This window comes from Thunnus thynnus, chromosome 21, assembly GCF_963924715.1.
Source record: "Thunnus thynnus chromosome 21, fThuThy2.1, whole genome shotgun sequence".
NCBI classification, from domain to species: Eukaryota; Metazoa; Chordata; class Actinopteri; order Scombriformes; family Scombridae; genus Thunnus; species Thunnus thynnus.
Window position 1 is genome coordinate 6156882 of NC_089537.1, and position 27567 is coordinate 6184448.

The following is a 27567-nucleotide window of genomic DNA, read 5'->3' on the forward strand; positions in this document are numbered from 1 at the left end:
CTCTCACCTTCATGACATCCTCACTCTGTCAGTACGTCAGCTGGAGCCTAATGTTGGAAAACAAAGACAAGTCTCCCACTGATACTGCAAATGATAAATGACTGTACAAGGCACTGAAGAATGTAATACTTAATTTTGTGATGATGTGTAACTCAAACGTTGCTCAATGTAAACTCAATATCCAATATCGATTTGTTATTCTGTGTTGTCACTATGATCTTTAACTTAAGCTGATGTCAAATGTCCACTCATGATTACAAAAAGGTGGACAATACAGCTGTTTTCAACTTTAATTGTCTGAAGCACTTTGAGTTGCACTTTCTGTCAGAAAGGTGTCTTTCCTTTTAAATATGTTGATGCTCCCAGAAAGAATCAAATTGATGTTTTATGTTTTTAACAATCATCTTTGCAAATTATTAAAATTACTATTAAGCAGATTAAAGAGTATTGTTTTGAATTTTTTGGCCTGTCATAGGAAAGAATTTGGGCACCTCTGGTTTAGGTAATTTAAGTAATTGTTCATTTCTTTAGGATTACTAATCCACAATGTCAGGTGAATAAAGATTGCCCGTTTTGTCTACTTGTCTTGTACAAAAGTCCATTGTCAAAATAATGGTTTAAGACCTTTATTAACCAAGTGAACGCAAACAGTTCATCTTATTTTTGTCCCAGAGGGCCCCCGAGCTATTGTGTCCCTGCTTAGACCCATAATAGCCTGTATTCAGAAATCATTTCACATTGACAAAAGCTGGAAGAGGACTAAGTCTGGCATCTTCAGTCTGTTCAGTCCACTAATTCAGTGCGATTATTCTCACATGGCCAAGTGAACTGAAAGAGTAAAGTCTCAAGTGTTTGACTAAACTGCTCAAGCTTGGTGGCAGCACACCTTTAACTCGAAACCGCTCCATAATCCATCCACAGAACGCCGTATATCCAAAATATGTGTACAAAAACTTTATCCCTTACGTAAATACAGTAGATAAGCCAGATGCATCATTGCATCCTTGATGTTATGAAAGCTGAAACCTTCACCTCCTCTTAATCCACCACCAGTAGCACCTTCCTGTCTCTCTGTCTAGCTCTCACCTGATGTGTTATATGGTGTCTTATCCTGAGAGGCTGATGTAACACAGTGGTGTGTTGCCATTTGGATAAATATAGTACACAAAGTTTGATGTGCAATGATGAGATGCAGGAAACATTTATACCATCTTTTTAAAAAAGCTCCCTTTTTGTTCTTTGAACCTTTTTTTTTTTTTTCCTCTTGCTGAAATTCAATTCAATTTAAATGTGAAGGAAAGATGCATCTGCAGGAACACTGATCTATCTCTCTCGTCTCTACTGATGTAGCATAATGAACTCCTTTTAGATATTGCGCTGCTGTAAAAATGTACTTCCCTTGCTGACGCTATTGTATTAAATAGATGTTACTGTTAACATCTTGCAGAGAGGTCATCATTAACCCAAAGAAGCATGACTCTCATTAGTTGTAGGAACAAGTTCCAAGATGTAGCATGTCATAAAATATTACTTGGCTTAATGACTTCATTAAGAGTTGGAAAAGATTTTTTTCACATTGTAAGCTACTTATCTGCAGACACATACAGCAACATCATAATATATTTTATTTTATGCGGCAAAACTGATTCATTCTTTCCATTACCGGCTTCACCTAAAACTAACAGATGACGACACGAGACACAACTGCATATGCTGACACATGTTCACTTTCTCTCTCAGCTTATCGTTTAGCATTTTTGGCTTTGAGATGTTGTTAAATGTGTTCCACAGATGATGGTAATGCGAAAATTGTCATCAACTCAACAGCTTGCATTCAAAGAGTCATCACAGCCATGCTAATGTCGGCTGAAGCATATTATTGATTTACAACCTCTCAACGCTTGGCCAGTTTTAGTGTCCTGATGGAAATTCAGATAAAAATGCACATAAAATCGGCTTGTGTTCATTTGGTTGGCTGTTTACGAAGCACAACATGTTTTTCTGTCATGAGCTATGAATTAATAACTAACACAGGCACACACACAGGGATTGGTATTAGCATAAAAAAAAAACATGGCTGAGCATTGTAACCACATTCAGCTGTTTTTATGTGATGATGTTTTGCTAAGTGGCTTGTTAATTTCATTGTTTAAGAAACCCTTTACAATTTATCTTTCTCTCATACTTGTGGAGTATGTTATTTTATTGTAAGGAAGTCGTTTTCCAGAATTGTACTATTACGTTACTACTGATTTTTCCGGTATTATTCTCATCACTTCTCAATTTACTTTGCTCATTTGATCTTTTTCTTCAAGGGGGCATGTCAAACTGCTATTTCACAGTATCCCTGTTAACTGTCTGTTGTCAATTTCATTATTATTCACAAAGCGTCTTCTGTCTTGCAGCCATCGTGGTTCTTTTCATCACTCTGAGGCGGAGCAAAAAAGAGCCCCTCATCATCTCTGAAGAGGATATCCGTGAGAATGTGGTCACCTACGACGACGAGGGCGGAGGCGAGGAGGACACGGAGGCCTTCGACATCATCGCCCTTCGCAACCCGGCTGCCGCCGAGGAGCTCAAGTTCAGACGGGACGTTCGCCCGGAGGCGAGGCAACATTGCGCCCCACCCCGCAGCCGCCGCAGCCCGTCGGTGGAGCTGGACGAGGTGGATGTTCACGAGTTCATCAAGCAGAGACTGGTGGAGGCCGACATGGACACCACTGTGCCACCCTACGACTCCCTCCAGACCTACGCTTACGAGGGCCAGGGCTCACCCACAGGATCCATCAGTCCTTTAGACTCTCCCGGCACACATTCGGAGCAGGATTATAACTACCTGGACGACTGGGGGCCCGAGTTCCAGAAACTGGCAGAACTCTACGGAGAGGCAGAATCAGATGTGACGACCTAGTCTGTGATTTCACTCCTGTTAAAACCAAATCTGTTTGAAATCCGTTTTTCAAATTTTCAGTGAACGATATAAACAGAGATGCTGTCAAACTGTTCCGGTGGTTTTTAACTTCTACTGTTGAACTGAAAAGACTGCTCTATTTTGTTTTTTTTTCCTCCTTTTTTTTTTTCATTTTGTCGCTTTGGATCATGGGTCGTTCATCTGGAAGTATTGAATCAGATTTTGAGATGGAAGAACAACAATATGGGGAAAAAGGAAAATGATATTTTCCTTGGTGTATATTTTTTATTGCTCAATAAAGTCCTTAAATCCATATGAGTGGATATGTGAGAGAGAGTGTACACTTGTCTTCTTCCTGCAGAATGGATATACAGCATGTAGTTAAGAATATCATGGTGGGAGGCATTACTCAAGGTGTTCATGATTCACCACACAGAGGATGATGCTGAGCCAGCCATATGTACAATAATGACAGAGCCAATCAAATGAGCTTATGTTTTGTGTCATTCATTCCATGCAGCCATTATCTTTTAAACACTCACTGAAATAAGTCATAAACCACATATTTATATTATAAGCTCCTTTGATGTTAACTGAGAAAGGGTAATACAGAATAACCTTATAAAATGTGATTTCAATGGAACATTATTGCAAGTGGCATCTTTAATCCACAGGGATATACTCATATGTTAAGGTATATAAATTTAACTATTCACAGTTTTCTTAATATATTACAAAAACTGTGATGACAAGGCTAAACCGGTGAAGACACAAAATACTTTGGTCCAGTTTTTCTCTGCAATGGATTTTATGGAACAGGAAAAAAAAAAAAGAAATAAGAACCTTGGTATCCTGAAGTTTCCCCGGGGTCTTCTCATGGTCAACTTTCCAATTTATTAGATGTTTGGGAGCTCTTCTATAGCAGCCAGACTCTCTGTGTTGGTTCATTAGTTTGTTTGTGCGTGACACTTTTTGCAATGGGACTGCTGAAGGAAATATGGGTATGCTCTTTTTTTGGATTATGCAGATGTACATGCTGTTTCTCAACATACATACTAATTTTAAGGGTGTTTTCACACCTGCCCCTTTTTAGCCCGGTTAAAAATCGAACTCTGGTTCGTTTCCCCCCCTCGGCACAATTCGTTTTGGCAGGTGTGAACACAGTATTCGCGCTCGGGTGGGGACCAAAACAACCGCACCGAGACCCTTTAGAGAGAAAGTGTTCTTGATCCGGTCCCAAAAGAGCTCAGGAGCGGTTTGTTTGTGGTGGGAATGCAATACAATGCACAATGCAATGCAAATGAGAAATGGAGGAGCCGACGGGTGAAAGTAAAAGTGATTGTAGGCAGTTTAATTAGCTGAACAAACTTTTTAGTTTTGTTACCTTTTCAAAATTTACATTAGCTGTTTTTCCAAATGTGCATGAGTAGTTTTCCAAAGTCCCAGTTTAATTGGCATCCTTCAGTGCACACTTCTTGTTAGTAGAAAACAGAGTTAATTCATTTCTTGTGCAATAACTACAGAAACAGCATGCCACAAAGATTCCATATAGTGTTTATTTCATAGTATAATATAGCCTGACCCCTACCAGTTAGACTGATGCAACATTTGTGACTTTCTAATCAATTTAATGGTTTCTGCCAAGTAAAACATTAGAACGAACATCAAATTGTAACATTTTAATTTACACGATTTCTTGTCTGTGTAATACCGTAGTGGAGTCTTGACCTCTCTCTATTAGAAATCTTATCTGAGTCGTCCTATTCAAAGTACCAAAGTGACATCGTCATGGTGCTTTATATGGATGTTAAATGGAAGGGACTCTACATCCCTTACATCCATTAGAGAACAAAGAATCTTCTCACATTTACCACTTAAAATGTCGAAGAGACAAGAAAACTCAACTTTAAAAGTGGTGTCATTTTGTCAGCCGGGGGATAAAGCAGCCGGTTCACCTCCAAAAAAAGGTACCATTTGCTTTCATTTTGTGCTATAAAGCATTTTGTAAAAATGGGGTCATGTCTGGAAAGTTCAAATAGCTTCCAAAAATGGTGAATGTCTCATTTTTGCAACAGAACTTTTCATTGTGTCTCTGTAAAATGATGACAGGAGACAAAAAAAAGAAAAAAAAAGAAAACGCACGTGGGCCCTAACATCTGAACTTGTATCACTCGTACATGCCGATTAGTTATCTCCACCCAGTCCTGACTCCTCTGTCCTGTCGTGTTCTAGTTCAGTGTTGGTTGCTTCAGAAACGCTGACGATGGTCTTAAGAGAGACCAAGGGAGGATGATGAATATTTTAAACTCTCCACTCGTACATCCTGATATCATGACTCCTTTCTCTTTATAACAGTCCTGTCTCATTCTTCTTCCTCCTCATTCTCTTGCTCATTATTTCTTTCTGCCCACAGAATGACTGTTTCTGTCTTTTTTTACAATTGGATTGAAACAAGGAGATGAGCGTAGAGATTCTTTTAACATTTGTGAGGAGCCTGAGGGCTGGCCCACGGCAAAGGTCATAAAAGGTAGCCAAAGGCAAGTGTTGAAGTTCCCAAATTTGACATTCAGTGGTTATTTCCCTGCTAATGTGTCTATTTCAGTCACTGTATTTACATTTTTTTTAAAGTGTATGATTTGTGTTTGCTTCATAACATTAGATGAGCTCAGCAAATGTCAAATGTTGTCTCACAATCTATCATTCTCCTCTCATTCATCCATTTCCCCCATTCTTCACAAAATCAGTCTCTCTTACTGTGGTTGCCAAGGGAAACATAAGTCACAAAAACTTCTGGATGACTTCCAGGCACCTAAAATGTCAAAATTTCTTTCCTCAGGCAGGAAAAAAACCAAAACAAACAAACACACACACACACACACACACACCAGTACCCACCCTAAAGGGCTGTGTAAACAAGGTTAAAGGTAGTTTTGGAAATGGGAGCCTTGTTCTGGAAGATGGAAACCTTCCTCCATACAGTCGTAAAGTGCTCCAAATGGTAGAATGTCTTTCGGGTAAAAAATATATACCTTCAAAACTGTATTTTTGTTACCTGGATCAAAGCACTGTCATTCATTTGTTGAGAGATTCTTGAGGAACTGTCCCAGGTCACAAAAACTAAACTCATTGTGTACACTGGTCTCGAACCCAAGTAGCATTAAAAAAAGGACAGTGCACCAATTTAATACAACTCAGTCTTTTGAAGATTGAATATTTTTTTATATATGGCTCTGGAGGAGACTTTTAAACTCTAAGAAAATGGTAACCTCCATTTGGGATTGGAAATTTTTATAAGAACAGACATTTTAACAGGGTTGAACCCAGAGGTCTAGAGTTTAAAAGATGTGGGAATTTTATCAGGCATTAAAGAGTCTTGACAAAAAGCGCTACTGAGTTGCATTATTGAAAATTTTAAGATCCAATGTTAGAGTTTGACCGATATTTAGAACTAAAGTCAGACTATCTCAGGTTCTGCTGCACCAATTTTGACCAAACCCTCCAACGTTAAGTACAATGCTAAATCACTGGTGCACCATTTAAATTTCAAGTGCAGAAATTATAACAGCATAGTCAGACTTTAGAGTGAAAGGGTTAAACAAAATACATATGTTAGTACTGTATCTTCATTTTTGACTGATCCATCCAGAAGTAGCCGACATCGATTTCAGTACTGAAGCTCACAATTTTAAAACCTGACAAAAATAACTGCAACAACAACAACAACAAGCTGACTTTTATATATTTAATGATGTTCAAGTCAATAAAGACAGCCCCAGGGTAGGAAATCATTTGCTACCTCTAAATGATTTAGTTGCATGATAAGCTAACTTTACTAAGTGTAAGGATCAAGGACCCCATTCGATCTGAAGCCACTGAATTTGACCCCTGACAGATTCTGTGGTCTGCAGACTTGTTATGACCCAGGGTTAACAGCAAAACAGTAAAGAAAAGGGAACTAAAGCTGAGCGACATAAAATTACCTACTCAAACAAAAAGGAACAAAAAGACAAGTTGGTAACCTAACTCCTTCTTAAGGTATCTTCTTTGATAACTGCTTTATCAAGGATGTCAGAGAGAAAGGGAAGATTAGATATAGGCCTATATAGTTGGCTAAAACGCCTGAGGTTTAATTACAGCTGTTTTAAAGAACTGTGGTACATAGCCTGTTAGAAAAGACAGATTGATCATAACTAGTAAAGAAGTGATAATTAAGGGTGAGACTTCCTTAAGCAGCCTAGTTGGGATGGGGTCTAAGAGGCAGGTTGATGGGTTCAGATGAAGAAATCTGAAATTAGTTCAGGAAGGTCGATTGGATAAAAAAACAGTTTAAATATATAAAGATTTACAGCCGTTTCTAAGGTTCCTCTGTTTGGGGATAAATCAGTGCCGGTTGAGGGCAGAAGGTGATGAATTTTGTCTTTCATAGTTAAGATTTTATCATTAAAGTAATGAAGTCGAGAGGGAGAGAGAGAGAGAGATATCCACGATACATGCACAGAATAAAGACGCATACAATAAAAACATCAGAAAATGCTCAGACGACCTTAGGGTCATAACACCTTCCCCCTTAAAGATCAAACATTTCTTCCCTAAAGAAATGTTTGATTTCATGGATCATGTACAAACACAGAAGGCTTTAGATACGTTCTGCTTTATCTATGGATAAAGTCACGCTGGGAACTATGCAGCAAGTTAACAGCTACACTCCTCATGGGGCCACCTAGTTTTTGAGCCCTGCCATGTGTAATGACGCACATAGGAAAACCGGGGGCAAGTTAGGCACATCGGAGAGCGAGATGAACGGAGTCATGTAGGAATTTTCAACAACATCAGAGGGAAACACTTTTCCTCCAGCTAAATCATTCCAAAGAATGAGATCAATCCCTGATACTGGCAACTGGGACCACAAACCAACCTATACAGGGCCAGACACCATGGAGGAGGAAAGATGGAGGGCATGGAGAGGCACATGTAAAGTGTTCCTCTCAATTCCCCAAACCAGTTTGAGCCACAGTAAGAAAAAAGTCAGTACACCAGTGTGAATGAGTGAATTTCTGGCACCAGTATCCCTTAAGGTTTTAATAGACACAGGGCTGGCTCCATCCTCGGGCAAGGACACAAAACCATCAGAAATGAACAGAAGTCGACATCAACCTCAATTCAACATCAATAACATCCATTCCCATGTTAGCCACTCTTTTGATTACACTGGGAATAGTTTGGATACACCCAATGGCGGGAGAGACTTTTTTAACTGGTCTTTTTTCTTTAGCACAGATCAAATGTCCCATTTCATGACAAAAAAGTCCCGCCGGGGACTCTGGGGTGATTTTCGTCTCTCAGGTGGAACTTAATCACGGGACTTTTTTCTCATTAAGATAAATATTTTCATGTAAGCGGTTTTTAAACTCAAAACAAGTTCCTGTAATTGTGCAAAATCCTTCGTTTCGGTGGCATGACACCACTTATCAGATAATGTGCTCTTTTCATGTGTGAACCTGCCATAAGTCTGGTTGACAGTTTTATTTTTGTTTGTTTGTTTTTTACATTTCTTAAATTTTCTGGTGATAAGCCTCAGGAACTAGTTTATATGCTGGGAGAACAGTGGACTTTACAATCTCATAATCTAGACTCTGTTCTAGGGACAGACTGTTACATACTTCCTGCGCTTTACCTACTAATTTATATTGTAAAAATATTGGCTACACAGCTTTAGGCCAACGTAAAGCAGATGCAATACCTTCAAATGCATAAAAGAATCAACCTCCGTTTCTCTGAATGGAGGAACAATTGCCACATGCCTGCTGTCGTCAAAGCTATCCCTAAGGGGCAGGAGTAGGTGATGTTTCCCAGGTTGGTGGAGGCAGACATGCTCCACTCATAGGTGCTTTGTTTCCCGCTGTAACTGTTTCTCACCTCCACCTCTTCAATGCGGAACAGCAGCTGAATCTTCTCGGCAGTCATGCCAGGCTGAATCATCCAGTGAGGCGGGGGAGGCGGCGTCTCTTTGCGCTCCACATTTTCACCAGCAGCCACAGGAGGTTTCGGAAAACACACCCCTTTCCCCCCTAGTTTTTCAACAAGGATTCGCTTTAGATCAGCTTTTTTTGGCATTCAAAGGCACTTGTACATCAAAGAAATTGGCAATAAACAAATCTGCTTTTTTTTAATACGTATCCAATTTATTAACTGAGAGATCTGTAGTACAGTCATCCAATTGAAACTCCATCCTAACTACACAAGGAAAAAAAACTGGCAACCAGAAACAGCACACACACACACACACGTTACCTACCACAGCTTATCCAAAGACATGAAATACAAAAAGAGAGAATGGACAAGCCCCCAATGCATTTTACGACCCAGCCAAAGGGAAACCCTCTGCAACATAGAAAATGAGACTCCCCTCTTGCCAACTCTCAAGAACCACCGGCAACAGAGGATTTGCAGCCCTGTAAAAATTTTATTTTAAAATCTTTTAGCTTCAGAGTGGGTTAATGGCAAAACAGTAAATAAAAAGGGAACTAAAGCTGAGCAACATAAAATTATCCACTCAAACAGAAAGGAACAAAAACACAAGTCGCTAACCTAACTCCTAACTTTAAAAACAAAAACAGGAGAAAAGAGGATTAAACAAAAATGCCACCAGCCCCCTACCGATCCTGGGCTATTATATCAGTTTGGCAAATCTATGTACAACATTTCACACAGAAAAATGTTGGCAGGCTGGTTGGAAGTGGAGAGAGAAGACCCTGCAGGAGACGGAGGAAGCTGGCCTTATAACTGCAAGCTCGGAGGCTCGAACCAATCAGCTCCCTGGAACAACCTACACACTCACAATCATTCAATTAGCCGAGCTCACCTGCAGCCCATCACACACACACAGGCGCCACAGCGGGATCACCGGAGAGAGGGAGATAGAGATCCATGCTACATGTACAGAATTAAAGTACATACAATAAATACATCAGAAAATGCTCAGACGACCTAGGGGTCGTAACAACACTGCATTGCAGCCTCTCCTTGGCAGACTAATGACATGAAATCAACATAATTCCCTCAGCTGATGCAGTGCGGGTCTATTGTACACAGCATGTTCTTATCAGATGTGTAGACGTGCAATCTGTGTAGAAGATAAATCTTGTGGAGAATAAAGCTTTTTTAAGAGAGAAAGGGGGGGAGGAGGGCGGGATTTTTCATCCATGACTGCAAAAACTAATCTTGAGGCAATTAGTTACTTGTTAGGTAATTAAGCATACATGATAGTTAAGGAACAAGTTTTAGTGAAAAATGAATTTAAATGTTAATTAATTAAAAAGCGGTGTAAAGTTTCCAGACGGGCGCCAAATTGCGCTATTGTACTGAAAATGAATGCAAAGATAAGTGTTCAACACCGAGAGAGAGGTTTACATGGATTAAACAGTCACTCCCTGAATAAAGATTTATTCTTTATAGAGCCACAATCTATCAAAGCTCTGCCCATATGTTTCCAAGATAAGGCAGGGGTAATATCTCACAGGCCGTATGAGGATATGTGTTGAGGAAATAGCTCCTAAGGTTTTATCTTTTGTCAAAAGTAGCAGAATGGATTATCTAAGAAAATACTAGTCCTATTGCAAGTGATGATGGTTCTCATGATGTTTTACTGCCTCTCCCACCCTCAACACCTCCATATCTTCTGGAAGAGCAACCATGCATCATACAGTAGGGTTTGTTTACAGAGCATGTTTGCATACCAAACGACTTAAATTGCATTTTGCATATCAGGTCAAGGATGGATGTGCATTTGTGTTTGTGTGTATCTGTCTGCCTGAGAGGTAAGGTGTGTGTTGCGTAACTTTTTTTTTTTCCCCCCCTCACTGAGTTGTGTTAGCTAAGACCTCGGGGCCTGCAGAGCCAGTTGGTGCTACTTTTCATACTGTTTGAGGTCAGAGGCTTCTAAGAAGGTTTGAAGCTTTCACATAGAGTATGATTTAATGGAGGAGGGCTTTGCATATTATAAATGTTCATGACTCTGGAGTATGTGAAGGTGAATTGGAAATAAAAGATCAAAGAGACTAAAAATCCTTTCAAATTCAAGCTTGCATCATTAGAGTTGTTTTACCCAAAAGTTTGCGAGGCTGCAGAGATTTGTTTTCCGTTCAAAAGTGTACTTTGTAAAACTTGGAATTCCAACTTTAAGATGCAGAGTGACTTATCAGTGTCACATCTTATTTTCACTGATGTTTCTCACTGTTGAGAGACCATTATGGGAGAACTCTATACCTGTGAATTCTGGCTTTGAAAATAAGTCTATTTAGAGAATAGCGTTTTGACGAGATTTGATAATTTATTTTTTTTTGAAGTAATTACATGTCTTCACTGCTGTCAGGTAAAAAGGTGAAGTAAGGCTGAAAATGTGTTGATTAGCATTTGTCTCCCTAACACTTCACCTCTGCGGTAGTGCATAATTTCCAATGACATGAGAGAATAAACAATGACGAATTTAAAAATCATGGTTGAAAACAGCATCATCAGTCAGACAGCTGACCTACATAGCCTTGAAAAGTTATGCAGGGGAGGAGTGGGGACAGGCTGCTACTGCTGCTGACTTCCTTCACCAGCGTGTGACTAATATAAAGCTACAGTACATCATGAAATTGAAACCCCTTCTCATAAATAGGAGACAGAGTCATGTGCTGCTTAATGCACATGGAATGAACTGCAAATTCTGTCATAAAATGTAAGTCAGACAGATTTTTAGTGAGAATAATAATTTGTTTCCCAGAATTAGAAACAACTGATTTAGGAGAAACCTAAAATAAGAAATAAGAATAAGAAAAATCCCTCAATGTTGTTGACCAGACACTTATGTCCCACCATAATCACCAGTATTAGACAGAACCAGTTACATTGTGGGGGTCCAAAAGGTACATTCAGTGAGAAGCAAATTTTGGCCCCTTTGTTTTCCACTGAAATTTGACCAGTGGAGTACTTTTGCAGTCTAGAAATCAGCCATAGCTAACTAGTGAAGTTTGTGTGACAGCTCAGGCTCGGACTGGGGCCCCGGAGGGGAAAATAGCCAAGAATGTGTGACTAAAACATGGTGTTCCGAAAAATTGTCTCAGGTGTGTACAAGGCAACAGAATAAAGGACCAAAATATAGACACTGACGCTGCTACTGGTATAAAAGAGAGGGTAGTCCAAACAAGACAACAGGATCTTGTGGCTGGAGCACAAAGGCACATGGTGACATTGACAATCTGGCAGTAAGTGAACAGGTATAGGTAGTAGGGCTGTGCCCGAATACAAATACGTTATGCGGCAAAGCACAAATAGTGTTCTGTTTTGTTTTTTTACGAATATTTGTTTCATACAAATATTTCAAAAAATGCGGTTGATTACATTGCTATCTCAGTCTCTCTCCTCTACTCTGCTGTTATGTCTATCAGCAGGTCTCAACGAGGGGAGTCAAATCCATCTGCTACATGACACACATTTCCTAATTTGGACATCACTTCTGGAGTTGGGGGTGTTCCCCAGAGATAAAGCTGAACCACTGACACATGCAAAGTGCTCCCAAGGGACTCTTCATAGCCTGTTGTTCTCCTTCTCCTTTCCATAAAATTAGTTATAAAAAATAGGCAATAAATGAAAAGTGCAAAGCAAGCATCGCCTTTGAAGTTCTTCCCTACATGTTACAGGGTGTGCTGTCAATGTGTTATGGGTGTATAAATAAATATAGGTCTGTCTGAACATCTGTGATGCACTTGGTTTTAGCTCAGTAGTCAGCACAGTCATCTATGATCTGGGAGACTCAAGTTCAAGACCCAGTGGGGGGACCTCCTTCTTAAGGTAGTTCATAAACACTTATTTTAACACTTTAATATCCTAAAATTAAAAGTGTAATATAAACAAAACAGGATTTTTAAGCCTCTTTCCACTTTTAGTCGAATACAAATACAAATACAAATACAAATACTGGGCCTTCTGCACATCCCTACTATGTAGACAACTGAGTGATTGGGGTAATGAGTGGCAGGTGTACTGGCAGATGACAATCAAGTGGTGACTGAGACTGGTGTAGGGTGATTGGAGAATGAGACACTGGTAAGCAGGTGGTTATGGGAATCAGATGACTGGGAAAGACAGGAAAGAATGGATAAATTGCAGGTAATGGAAAGTTCCATGAAAACGCAGGGGCCCAGAGAAGTGAGAGTATGGCTGAAGACAGGGTCAGAGGCAGATCAGTAAAAATAAAAACCACTGAGGCAGCTGTTGCGACCAGAAGTGTTTTAAAATGTATCGATTTGCATTGAAGTTAACCACTGCTCTGCAGCTCGCTGTATGCAGTCTCAAAGTTGGAAACTGACAACAACAGTTCATTTTCCTCCAGACTTCTTTCCCTTCTTCTTGTCTCTGTACATTCATGAGTGATTCTAATAAAAACTCTTGATAAGAGCTAATGTTTTTGCACAGATATGCCTTTATCACAGTTCAAACCAACCAAAGCAATTTTGTGGTTGAGTCACTCTTTGCATCATTATATGCAATCACGTCACCTCTAAAATTTGTTTTATATTCAGTCTGAACACACCTCTAGTCAAACAAAAAAGTTCATGTTCAGAGGTTTATGTTTCATCTCTCTTGTTACCACCCCTTAACATACAAGAGCCCTGCTAAACCAGTGGGAACTGCTAAGGCTCCTTTGCCACCTTGGTGTTGTAAATATTACATGTGGGTTTCACCTGTCTCTTTTTCAAAAGGTTCCTAAAGACATTCAATAGGAAAGCAAAGCAAGATACACTCTTTGCTCTTCCTTGGACCTTCAACACATTTGGCATGGATTCAGTTCCTGTATGCAATCACTGTCCTATCAAAGAGTAAATCTAACACAACTTTATACCACAGAGGATGATGTGCCACTGCAGAATGAAGGGCCAACTCTTTTTTTTTTCAGTGAGGACGGATCTGTGCAACTCACCAACTACTGAGGAGGCGAAAACATCCCCATGCCTGAATCACTCCACCAACATTAGCACTTAATGCGCTAATTAGTCCCTGATGTGGATGTCTCCTCACAGAAGCTTTCCAATTGAAAACGGGGAGTTCAAACTTCGATTCATCTACAAAAAAACACTTTCTTTCAGTGTTCAACAGTGGTATTTTGTCATTGAAGAAGTACTTTGGAAAGTACTACTCTCCTATCCGGCTGCAGTTTGCCAGTCATTGTTGTGAATGTCTTTTTGCTTCCTGGCAGTGTGATATGCTTTGTTCAGTTAAGTCTATTGAAAAATCATTACTTTCCTCATAAATATGTGAATTTATGCATCAAGATGCTTCAAAATCTAATCAGATACTCTGCTCAGTAGTGCAAACCTGTGGTTAAAATACAAATATTGTTCTTGAGTTTCTGCAGGAGTTTGATGAGAACTGCTAAAACATGAAAAATGGCAGCTGCAAGCAATTTTCACAGCTCTTCACTAATATGAGTGTGGTCATACCTTCCCTATAAACAAAAAATGATTACTTCAGCGATATTAAGAACATTAACAATTCATCTAGGTGCTCCAGTACTCCCTGCTGTTCTGACAGTTAGAAATCATAACAGTTTAAATGATTAAGTGAGAAGTAATCCACATGTACTGCACACACGGTAACATCTATGTATTAACGTAGAACACTATTCCCAGTGCTCAGTAGGTAAAATCACGCTTTACTGCACTCATCTCAAATGAGGTGTGTTTTTAACTTGATAACATCGGGCTCTTGTGGGCCTCATGTAAGCCAGTGCCGTGTCAGCACAGTATGAGTGTGTCAAGGTCTGCTCAGTGTTCATGTGCTTAACTCTGATGGGATGTTTCCACCTGACACTGACAAGCGCGCATGCCAGCTCTCACAAACCCCTTCAGATTCCTTAAAAGCTACACAAGGTCAAATGTTAAAGGTTCTGTATGTAAGAATTGTGAAGCAAGCCTGTGGACTGGTTTCTATGTGAAAGACCTGGGCCGGACTTTCCATGAAAATCCAAAGGATGTGACATTTTGCGCGCTCCCGAGTGCCTTAACTCTCTCCTGCTAATGTCAACAAATGACTGACATAACAACACAACAACACAACATAACAAATCTGGCGCTATCCGACTAGAAACACCCTGCAGATATTAGCTCTCCAGCTAATGAGATGGTAAGCTACCTCTGTCAACTTCTGCACATTTCACAACAAAACACTCCCACAATGGCAGGTCGCCCATTCCTGAACACACACAGCTAAAACATTATTTCCTCAATAAAGGAGCAGAAAACAAGCTCCAGAGCGATAGCAGAACATAACTTACCCCTTTTGTTTTTCTGTTAGTAGTCTAAAGGTCTGACTGGGTGAGACCTTGAGTGAGAGATGCTTTGCTGAAATGTGCAGAACACAACATCAAAGATCTTTTATGTTATTATGAGAAGTGTAAGCGAGGAAAAAGAGTCTCGGTAGAGCGCAAGCAACAGGATGTTGACTGCAGCTCACTTAACAGCCACCGGTGTCACTAATGAGAAGGAATTTCTGATTCTTATAAATAGAACCTTTAACGTGGCATGCCAAATAAATAATGCACGCAGTAAATCATGCAAAAAAAGTAATTTACACAGTAAGTAATCAGTGACATCACACCCAGGTTTCTGAAAGACTTTTTGAAACCTGGGGTTTGGCCAGGAATTATTAATTCGACGGAATGAATTACTAATTTGTGCACAGGCATGATCAAAAATTTAATCCTCAATACCTGCTGGGCCTCTAACTCCTCCGCCCCACAGGTGGTAACAGATCAAAACTTGAGAATTAAATACGAACAGTGTCCCAACAGATCAAATCAGAGCTCCATCCAAGAAGAGTTTGGACCACTGGCATTGGATTGTGGATTACTGATGACATGCTGTGCAATTCATGGGCAGTGATGGGCAAACTAGTTAAATTGCAATCAATTACTGATTACACATTACTCATTGTAAAAGTAATATATAAACTATAAGCCATAAGCTCTGTCAAAGTTGCCTTTAAACAGCTCAAAATCCTCCTCACTCACAGGCTGCATGGTCATGCATTTTGTATTCAACGCATGTAGAAACAGAAAATGAGACATTTGTGGTTTAACAAGCAGGCAGGATACAGTTTGGAAGGATTTTTCTGAGCATCCAACATTTAGCATTAGTGTAGCATCAGTGACTGCACATTGCACTCCAGAAGTCTCGACCTCAGCTGCATGATTCACACCCCCTCAAATTCTCAACCAAACTAGCGTCAGGTGACTCCTGAATGTACCCACGACCATGTGAACACCAGGTGGAAACGAGGCCTCTTATTTGCCTAAACACATCCTTGCAACCTTTTAAATAAATGGCAAAACTGAAAGAAAGCTGGCCAAAATGTACATATCACTACAATTTTACATATTAAAAAATCCAAATAAAAAAAAAAATTCACACATCAAAGTCAAATAAAAAAAAAATCTTCCCCCATAATTTGTTTTCTCAGGTAGTGCAACAATTACAGTAGGGTGTTTAATTTCTTGGCTGGGTGCGAATGCAAGGAATGCATTGAGTTCCTTAAATAATTCTAATTTGCGGTTTTAAAACTACGACAAAGAAGTGTAAAATAACACAAAACTTATTCCCCATTTTATTCATTTACTTTACCAAGAGTTACTTCAAATTCATTCATTTCAGGCTTCAGTTATCATCAAAAAAAAAGAAGGAGACATCCTGGTTGGACTGTTTACTGTCAGTTCAACACTCTCACTTTCATAATGACCTGCTAACTCCTCCACATTAACCTAAGTTTAATATCTTAAGTGGTATGGGAGAACTTGTCTTGGCAATCAATCTCTCACATTTAAAATGCAACATATTTGCTCAGGTCAAAAGCGAGCAGACCGTAATACATAATTTCTTGGAAGTAGGTATTCAAGACTTTCGTGTGAATGAAGTCTACAGCGCTGTATTGGTTTGGCTCATACTCAGTTCTTTCAAGTGTTTACTGTATATTTGGAGAGTGTTAACTAAATAGGTCTGATGCCAAAATTGAAGACGATATAATGTTTCCTAAACAGCTCAGGCACAAGGCTGTTGAGATGTTATGCAAAGACGTCCACAAATCAGCTGCATCACAACAGCATGGCAGGACAGTATAGAAACCCTACTCAAGGATGTGAATGAAAGGAAAATTGTGGCTACTTTAATTCTTGCACAGTTGGGGAAAAAACATATAAATATATATATATTTGATCGTCAGCTCATTTATCTCATGTGAGAGTAGTGAGGATGGCACCATCTCCCTTGTTCATCATTGACAGGCTTGCTTCGGATGCCAGGTGTAGTCATTTGTCTTTGAAATAACTGGAAATTAAGAGGATAATGAGGTCTTTGGGGAGAAGCCGATGAGTGTTTCTGACATTCAGCTGAATGAGGGACAGAATATATAAACCACTTTGATTTGCCTTCATAAAAGACAAAACTATTTAGCTTTTCTCGAACCGATACTTGTGAAAGGAGGGCAGCGTAGTGTTTCACTTTTGATAATATAATAGATGATGATAGATTTTAATGCGCTACAGCAGTGCAGCGGAGAAATTCTTCATTTTAACTGAAGTGCTTTAATACAAAACAGAAAAGCAGTCATGGTTTGTGTTTTTATTTTTAAAGTATTGAAATTCGAGCTCACGTCATGTCTGTCAAATGACATTCTTCTGTTTCTTCCCAAGGTTTTATTGATGGAAAAGCTTGTGAGCAGTGACCGTCAGGGCTGCTGCTCCCACCGCTTCTCTGTTTTACCATCTCGTTAACAGTTAATTACCTTCACCTGGCGTCCTAGGAGCATACCAGCCAGGACAAACCAGCAATGCTTCAAATTTGAGAAGCTGGCACCAGCAAATGTTTGGCATTTAACTTAAAAATGACTAATGTGGTTATTCATTTATTAAAATAGTTAATTTTCCATCTTTCGACTAATCGATTAATCGATTATCATTGCAGTTGTAGTGAAACCCCCCATGTAATAACCTTGGTTGGCCAACAAAACTGTAATAAAAAGGATAATATCAGCCTTACTTCAGTAGCACTGTTTGAAGTAAAGAGAAAAAAAATCATGTAAGAATTCCTTTGGGTGACAGATCCCCCTAAGCAATGTTTGCACCGTGGTGATGTTATTTGCAGAGTTGAGAAGTGTAGCAGCGACATGCAGAGTGATCCGTGAAAACCTGCTGGGAGTAACAACAACAACATGCCATAGGTAATGCAAAGGACCCATGTTCATCACTGTTTGCAATCTCATGATTATGCATATTTATGTGGCACACACATGTGGGGGTCTCATGATTATCCTGTATTATTCTTGATCCAGAGATAAAAAAAAGACAGCCTGAGAGAAGTCTCTGGGGATGTGCTTCTGCCGCCGCTGTCCGTGTTTCCTGTGGCGTTTGCATGTTTAACTGAGGCTAAGAACAGCACTCAAACACTCCATTTTTGAGCCGAGTAGCTTCTTACCGCTTCTAAAATGAGCAAGAACCTCAAGAGATGAAAAGCACAACATAAGCAGAGATTAACAAGGAACATCAAACAGGTAGAAATGGGATGGTGATTGTTCTTGAGCTTTGAGAAATTGTTTACAAAACTGATTTGAGGAATTGCTCAGTAGGCTTTATCTTCTTTTGGTGGAAGCATCTACTACAGGAACATCATACACACAGTACTCTCACGTCAACTTCAAGTGCTTAAATCTTATATGTTACTTTCCAAAAACATGCAATAAAGGAAAAAACGTACAAAACCAAAGAGACATGGACAAAGATTTACTAGTTTTCTAGTGCCAGAAGATTTCCCTGTGGAGAACTGGGCAAGATCATCTTCATTATCATGTGTGTTGTGTGAGGAGCACAATTGGTTCTCCAGACTCCAATCCCAAGACTCTGGGGAAATGTTTCCAACCCACATGTGTGGATGACATATTGAAATCATACGGCGCTGTTGAATCTTGTCCCAGTTACTCACAAGCTAATATGTGAAGCCTGCACGGCGGCTGCCTCATAGCACAGTCATGTCCCAGCTGACTAGGCGAATCTCCAAGGGAAGTTTATTTAATATGATGCTGTAGAAGGAATAAACAAATAAATGAAACCCTGCTACACAACACTTTTTATTATGATTCCCACTGTATTCCCTCAGTGACGGCAATGTTTGCAACCAAAACAAGAACAACAACAAAAAAAAAAAAGGACAAAAGAAAAAAGCCAATTGATGATGACAGTAACCAGAATCTCCAGATTGCCTTTGATATTCTCTCCAAAAAACTTACATTTCGCTATAATGTGAACGTTTAACTTTTGGCTCTTTGAAAAAAATGCCGACAGTTTGGAGGGTTGGCTCGACAGCAAACTGGAAATATAAGCATGACCTCTGGGAATGCTATTTAAACAAAATAACCTAAGCTCAAAGATGAATTTACTAGATTTTTGATCTTTCAAGCGCATCTCGCTGTCTTCATTCGGCAAATCTAGTAGCAGTACAGTGCATGGACAACACTTCCACCATACTGCACTGCTCCCGCTTCACACAGCACATCAAGAACTAATTGTTAGTGAGAGGAGGATAGAGGAAGGGAGGTGCAGCAGGTCCAAAGGGCCCTGCAGACAGCGGGGAGTCTTCACAGAAAACATTCATCTCCTTAAGATTTCTGCTGGCGCTCTCTTTAAAGATGGAACCACCCCAAAGAAGAAAACTGGAGTGGTGTATGATATCACATGTGACAGCTGTGGGGGGAAACAGGAAGGACGCTGGACAAGAGACTGAATGAATACTGGGAACAGCCAACATCAGCTGTCTGTGGATAACAGACTGAAAGCTGTCACAGCATCAACTGGGAAGGAGAAGAGTAATTGATCGGGAGTCAGTGGAAGAGAGAGAAATCAAGGAGGCCATTCACATCAGACACTGGAAACCCTCTTTGAAAAAAACAAATGAGATAATATGATTTGTCTGTGAATTTCACTTGTAGTAATGTCATCTGTAAATTGTCATTTAGCGTGTATTTTGTATGATGTTAACTTTTTTGTTTTATGATTTTTAATGTAAAATTCAAGGCCTGCTTTCGAAGTTGTAAAATCTTGCAGTTTGTTCGTTTTTTTCAAAGCAAGCATAGTATGAAAAGGAAACGACAAGAAGAAACACTGATAAATCCCAACTGACAAAAAAGCATCCAGCCAGATGAATGACATGAAACAGCCATGCATATCATCTACAACTTTCTGTCTTTCAGTGGATTTCAGATTGTGTGATTACTGGAGTGATAAACATCTTTCCCTGGTCTGATTACTTCATTAGGAAGCAAAGCTATTTCCTCTGCTGGATGATACCTCTACTGCAGGATGGAGACCTCCCACTCAGAATCCTTCACAACTCTACATGTCTGAGATACAAATCTGTCATTGAGCTCGCTCAAATACATGTGCTGAGGATGCGCATTCAGCTCTATTCAGATGCCGGAGAAAAGGTTTGAATGTGTGCAAAAACATAAATACCACGCTTGAAGTCTGAAAATATGATTGAGCTACATCCATGTAGCACTTAGAATGAACCTGTTTTGGCTGTGCAACCTTCATCAGTTCATTCAGTGGAGAAAAAAAAAGATGTTCAATATCACCACCAGGGAAATGGTGGTTTATGAACCCACCTAAACTCAGTTTGTTGACACTTTCAAAGGCTAAAATAAATGTGCACAAAAGAAATTTGTTGTATTCATCACAGGGAGCAAACTGATGTAAGCTACATGTGAAGGAGACATATCATATTTTTTATACTGTTATGATACTGGATGTCCATGTTAAACATGATCAAAGCTCCAAAACTTGAGGTGAATATATTTAAAACTCTCTCTTAGAGTCAAAAGCCAGGACTTTGGCTTTTTCTGAATGCTTTGTTTGCAATGATACCTCTACTTCCTCTTTGTGATGACGTCAGATTGTTCACGCATGCCCACAAACGGCCGTCCATTCTGAACTGCTGGAAATCCAGAGAGGGGCAGCTTCTGGAAGCTGGCCAATCAGAATGGAGCGGGCTCATCAGGAGGGGCGCCTAAAACAGACAGGAGCTAAAACGGCCTGTTTCAGACAGAGGCTGAACTGAGGGGAAGCATACAGAGCCAGTTTAAGATACAGTTAAGAGTTTTTTGAACTGTAAAAACATGCTAAGATATTCCAGTAGAGTCCCAGAATAAAGATATGGACCTAGAAATGTGCATGATATGCCTGCTTTAAATGCTTTGAATTCATGTTTTTTTGCAATGTTGGAGCAGCATGTTAAACATGCTCATCCATGAGAAACATGCAAACAAAAGTACTTTTTTATAGTTTGGGTTACTCCAATTAGCTCCAATTAAAAAATCTTAACGTTACAGCAGCATACAATGAGATTATACACATGAGTGTGCCTCTTTTCTTTTCTAGCAGTTTAGAGAAGGCTCTTTTTTGTTTCAACATGACAGTGATCACAAAGCCAAGTCCATGAAGAAATGGTTTTTCCCAGTTTGGTGTGGAAGAACTTAATTGGCCTGCACAGAGTCCTGTCCTCAACCCCATCCAACAAATGCTTTACTTCACTATTGCTTTGTGGCTGAATAGGAGCAAATTCCTGCAGCCAAGTTCCAAAGTCTTGTAGAAAGCCTTCCCCGAAGAGAAGAGACTGTTTTAGTAGCATATTAATGCCAATATTTTTGTAATGTTCTGGTGTCCACGCACTTTGTTTGCATGTCCACATACTTTTGGCCATGTGTATCACCTGAAAGTCATTAAAAACCTCTTAAAGTCTGTTTAGAAGCTTCTAAAATTCATTAAATCATCCTTAATTCTTGTTTAAAAAACTCTTAAAATCTATTACAACCTGTTAGACAGTCAACAAACTGGCAATCAACACACAAAGGGCACATAAAACACCACCAAACATCATGTCCCTAACATAACAATAAACTGAGCCCTGGTCTTCATGCTCACAGTGGGTTTTTTATGCAGCAGAGAGATATAACACAGAAGTGAGCAGCATGCAGGTGAACTCCTTTTAGCACAATGCTACAGGAAATTATCAGCAATGAGTAACACAGTCGCAACCCCGACCTTCCTTTGTACCAATAATATAAAGTTGCAGTGGAACAGTAATATGATGCTTTATTATGTTTCAAACTGTTTTACCTGATTTATTACTGAGCAGAAAATGGACATTATCTTTTGAAAGGTCACGGAAGTTGCAGACGGCTATATTGGATAAGAGTGTGCAAGCAACCTTTTTACCATCATATGAGGGACCTATAGCAATCTATATACTAAGAGATACAGTGTATATATATAAATATATATATATGCATTATTTTTCTCATGTTGATGGTGACATGACAGTTTCTTTGGAGTATTGACACGCTTCCCCTTGGCTGAAAATATGAAGAACTGATTCATTTATTACTGCCAACATTCATTAAGTAAGACCGGCAGCGTTCTTTGCCTTGCCATCTGTGCTATACGAATAACATCCACATTTCACAGCTGGTGTTCAGTGGTGACAGCTATACTGTACGTATGGTTGGGTGAATGCATCCCAGAAACAAACAAACCAAGGAAACACTAAAGCTGTATTTCATCCAACAACAGTGTAGAAATGTTTCCGAGGTGGTTTATATAGGGCTGTAAATCTGGATGTACGACGCTGCAACCAGCTTCCATACAGTGTCCACCTTACATCCCAACAAATTGGTATTTTTCTGGTTTTGATGCAAGTACTGTCAGTGTTTTTGGTCTGATCTCCAAAATGTTTTCACATATCTCATGATACTGTAAATAACTTTGGATTTAAACATGATACTTTTGTTAAAAAAAAAAATTCCTGCATTTATTATTCATCATAGTTGAAAGTAAGGCGAAACCACATTGCCTAAGTAATTTAATACATAAAACGAGGTCAGTATTCAACATTTTTGAATAACCGGCTCAGGAGGGTAGACTCATATGCAGGCAAAAGCAGATTTTGCAATGCAGTCTTTAGGCATTATGCAGGCAATGAAGAAGGCTGGAATGCAACAGCGGTATAGACAATCGGTCAGAAGCAGAGTGAGACTGAGCAGTCTTACCTGTTACCAAGTCTAACAGCAAATGGGGAACAGCTAGGCAGCCAGGTGATAAGGGGTGATGAGGTCAGGTGATGAACAGGAGCGGGGAAACACCTCCACAAGTGAGAGGTGACAGATCTGCAATGACGGAAGATGTTAGAGGCACTGTAAACAAGGGTAGATGAGGAGGGAGGAAAGGGGGGATGAAATCATGACACAATTTATCGTCAGAAAAAGAGATTACATACTGTGATAAAACGTACCAAAGTGGTAAATATAAGGTGCTCACTGGTGGAGGGAATTTAAATGGATGTCATATAAAAAAACTGAAAAAAAAAAACACTTGATTAATCTGTCATTCCATTCGCCTTTTTAAATCCCTTTTAATGTCTAGACATTTAATTTATACTCTCTCCTGATCAACATCTCTATATTTATGGTCTTTTTTTTTTACTGCTACTGTTGTCTTTTGTGATTGTGCTTGATTTCTGTTTCTCATAATGTACATCTGATCTAAATATTTCAGTTGTATAATCCAACTATACTGATGTTTACACAAAGCCTTTTCATTTAGCTTCTGAGTCTACATAACCAGACCAGAAGTCCTTTGCAGTGCTGTGTTACTAGAAAAGGATTTGAGAAAACATAACTATTTGTCTCAACTAAAATGTAATAAAGCACAGCTCACCAGCTGTTTGCCCAGTGCTTGCATTTTTACATTACATTTTTTTCTCCCTCGGAACTGATCAAAGTTCTGTCATATTTTCATGAACGTGGGAAAGAAAAAATACATTTATACCATTTTGGGACCACACTTGTGCCTTTTTAGATGAGTCTTTGTGTGGGAGGAAGCTCTTAGTCATGAGTCCTGCAGCAGTTTCCTGTGGAAGTAAAGACACTCGACTAGTCACTCATTGTAAGTCACTCAGGATAAGAACATGGGATAAATTAGTAGATGTCTGGCTTTAACGTAAATGGCTGTTCCTGGGAATGGCAGACAGATCTTTAAGAGATATCAATGCAAAATGTTGTTTTATATCCTTTTCAGATACAGCTGTGACACTAAACCTGACCCTTACGTTCCATCATATCTCTTTGAAGTCACCACAGCACAGTGTGGTCCAGAATTATTACCATATCTACAAAGAGAATGGATCCAATAATGACCAAAGAAAGAAATACCTTACTTCTGCTGAGTTCAAACACAGTGGCATGGTAACGGCTTAGAGCTACCCTCTAAATCACTAATGTGTTCAAATACCCATGGGCCCTCATTGCAGCAAGATTGAAAATACCAGCAGTGACTCCTAGCCAGGTACTTAAATAGAAAAAAGGCCTATGGTCATACTTTGTGACATGTAGCATCTTAATGGTTCTGTTATGATGAGAGGTATGGGAGGGGCATAAATCATTTGAGCCCCTGCTCTCATCATCACATGACACGTCAACTGCAGCCAAGAGCAATACAGTCTGCGTAGTAAACTAGAGATCATACTGCGTATTTTAAATGAAACTGGACACTGTTCTCACTAGAAATTTGATACTGTATACATTAAGGTAATAGAATACATCCAATGAAAACCAGTATAGAACAGAATAAATGACCCAACTGTAGCAGTAAAAACAGGACACAGCAGTACATAAAAGACACAACATAGACAAAAACTTTACAGGGTTTGTATGTCCCAATGGACGTACCCAATGCAACATATTAACACACAGTACTTAAGTCAGCCAATTTCATCTGAGGTTTAAACAATTTTCTTAGCAACTATTCTACCAATTATTCTAACATTTTACCCTTTTGACACTCAGTTTTTCTCATTAAAACACATTGTTCACATCTTTAATGACAGACAAATATGTTCAATGCACTTTCTTTTTTTTCAATGGCGCACCTCTAAAGCTATTTTTTAATCATATTAACTAGATGACAGTAACACTTAATACAGCTTGCATGCTGTAGGATGTGAATTCACGCATATTTATACATGCACACAACACCCACTAAGAGAAACACACACACACACAAACACAAGGCAAGAGTATTTACATCTGTCAGTGTTTTTATATTATTTTTATTCTGTCGTTATTTATATCAGAGGGTAGAGGTTTTCACACTCCATTATTTCCGACAGGCTGTTTAATTTCTGCAGGACGTGCAAAAGCAGCGATCAGGTGGCCACATTGTATTGTATTTATGTGTGATTGTAGGAACACGATGCCTCATTAGACCTTTAGTGCCCTGGCTCGCCGCAGTCCCATCCAAACACAATAGCCCATCTTATTATATCTGTCTCTTGCCCACCTGACCACTCCATAGAGAGCCCTGGCATTCATAGTCAAGCTGTTCGAGATCATGGGCGACTGGGACCTTTTGTACATTGTAACATCTGCACATTTGCTGCCAGTGACAGGGTCTGGCGCTGTGATCTCTCCGAAAACAGGTATATTTTTCTGTCTCACCTGTCTCCCTGAAATCTCTCTTCTCCTCTCTCATGTCTCTCCTTTCTTTTTTTTTTTTTTCTCCCTCTCACCACCCAAAGATGGGCTATATATAACCGCAGCTTCACCGACCTCTCTTGGAATTACTCAACATTTTTCCCTCATTATTATTTTTTCCCCTTGACCACCTTTATATATTCCCTCTGGTTCTGCAGGCTCTTATTTTTTGCCTCTTTACTGTTCTACCCCAAACCATTCTTGGTCATGCTGTCTGCAGATACCCGTCTTTTCCACCCACTCCTATGCAAGCATGTCTCTCATCTTCTCTTAAGTACTTCCCTCAACCCCCACCCCCTTTCTCACATACACATACACCTCTTCCTCCTCTATCTCCTCTATCACCCTGACTGCAAAGCTAAAGCTGTCTGGCTCCCCACCTGCACAGCCCTTAGAGAATACTGACTTACAGTAATACAGTATATTCAGGCATGGAATACTGCATGGGGAGATGCTTTTTATACAAGAGTGGGAAAGGGCAGTAACAGTGTTACACTTTTTCTATGAGTTAACTGTCAGTGATAAAACAAGTGTAAAAATATCAGGCCATGATGCAAATCATTGTCATCTGATATAATATTTAGCAGCTTATGAAGAATCAACTATTATTATATATAATTGAAGAACTGAGTATCAAGTGGCATTCATTTCTTATTGAGAATGTTTTTTAGATAAGCAATTGATTTTAATAAGTAAGGAAAAATGTCAGGAGAGAGCAATGCCATTAAATGTTCACCAATATGTGAAAATGTTTTTTTCTTTTCTAAATGAAATTAATAAAAGAGTTTTATGGTTATATGATAAAGTAGATGTGAATATCTCATACCGAACAGCTGCTCATGACTGTAAAGTCTCCATAACAAAATCAACCAAGGTCAAACATAGTTTTGATTAATGTGTTCTTAATTGGTATGAACACAGAGAAGGTAAATTACAGCAAAGAGCACAGACACTCCATCACGTTAAACTGAAGTTACAGGAGCTGCAATCAGATTTGTTGTGACACACCCCTGCCGACAAAACCTGCAACCTGGCAGGATGACGGATTACCAGGACTCAAAATAACAAACAACAGTTGAGTTCTGTGATTTTGGCTCACAAGCCTTGCTTCACTTATAATAAGTTACAGCGGACCTTATGAAACCACATGCAAAATAATCGTCCAAGTTACCGGTGTGGCATGGATGAGATTGCGAGTTTGACAACACCAGAGACAGATAATGGTATCATGATGCAGGCACAACAATACAATTTGAAGTGTTGGAATCCACATCTCCTGGAAACCCCTGCAGCCAAACATGCTGCATTCAGTGTAATGCCACTATTATCTGGAATCGGCCGGCAGGGTCTCCACAGTAACAAACTAGCTAACAGGCCTCAAAATACAAACATCTGATGTGAAAAATTTGACATGTAATTGTCTTATTCTTGTTTGTTTTTAATGTACAGTACCCAGGACTCCCTTGAAAGTAGCATGGATACTAATGTAACTGCATAATCCTAGTGGAATGAAATAAAAATGAATTATTAACACATCTAATGAAGGTGTAACTGATGAGAAAAACATGACCTTAACATAACGACAATTAGAGAATTAGTGGGCAGTCAAGAAATAAAAACACAAGGGGCTACAATGGTGTGGGTGTGTAACAGGCAGCTTTATCCTTTGTCTCAATGACTGTCTGGCAAACAGTGGAGCCAGGCTACAAAGTAATCCACCTACAGAATATGCAATTAGACTTATTTAATTGTTCATTGCATTGTGTTGCCATTGAGGTTGCTTTGTGTTGAGCCTGGTACAACTGATTTGCTGGCCAACACTGCATTTAAAATGATGCTCAGTAGTTTATTTGAAATGAGCGAAGAGGTTGTGTTGTATTTTTTGATGCAGTGTTATTGTCAGTTCGAGCATAAAGACAACAGAGATGAAAAGACTGTAAAAAAAAAAAAAAAGTGCACATAGTCTGAACTGTTTAAACACGCAACATTTACACTTTGCCATTATTCATTATTCAAGAGACATAAACTGGCAAAAGGATGAACAGCCA

The 27567-nt window shown here is 39.4% G+C and overlaps 1 protein-coding gene across 1 annotated transcript in view; it reads left to right on the forward strand.

Moving 5' to 3' along the window:
* Nucleotides 1-3243, forward strand: part of LOC137173401 (cadherin-18) — an 89157-nt gene extending 85914 nt beyond the window's left edge. The window contains exon 12 of the mRNA XM_067578214.1: nucleotides 2406-3243. Coding sequence (XP_067434315.1) covers nucleotides 2406-2911 — 506 coding nt within the window. The 3' untranslated portion in view covers nucleotides 2912-3243. The remainder of the gene's footprint in view (nucleotides 1-2405) is intronic.
* The last annotated feature ends 24324 nt before the right edge of the window (nucleotides 3244-27567 follow it).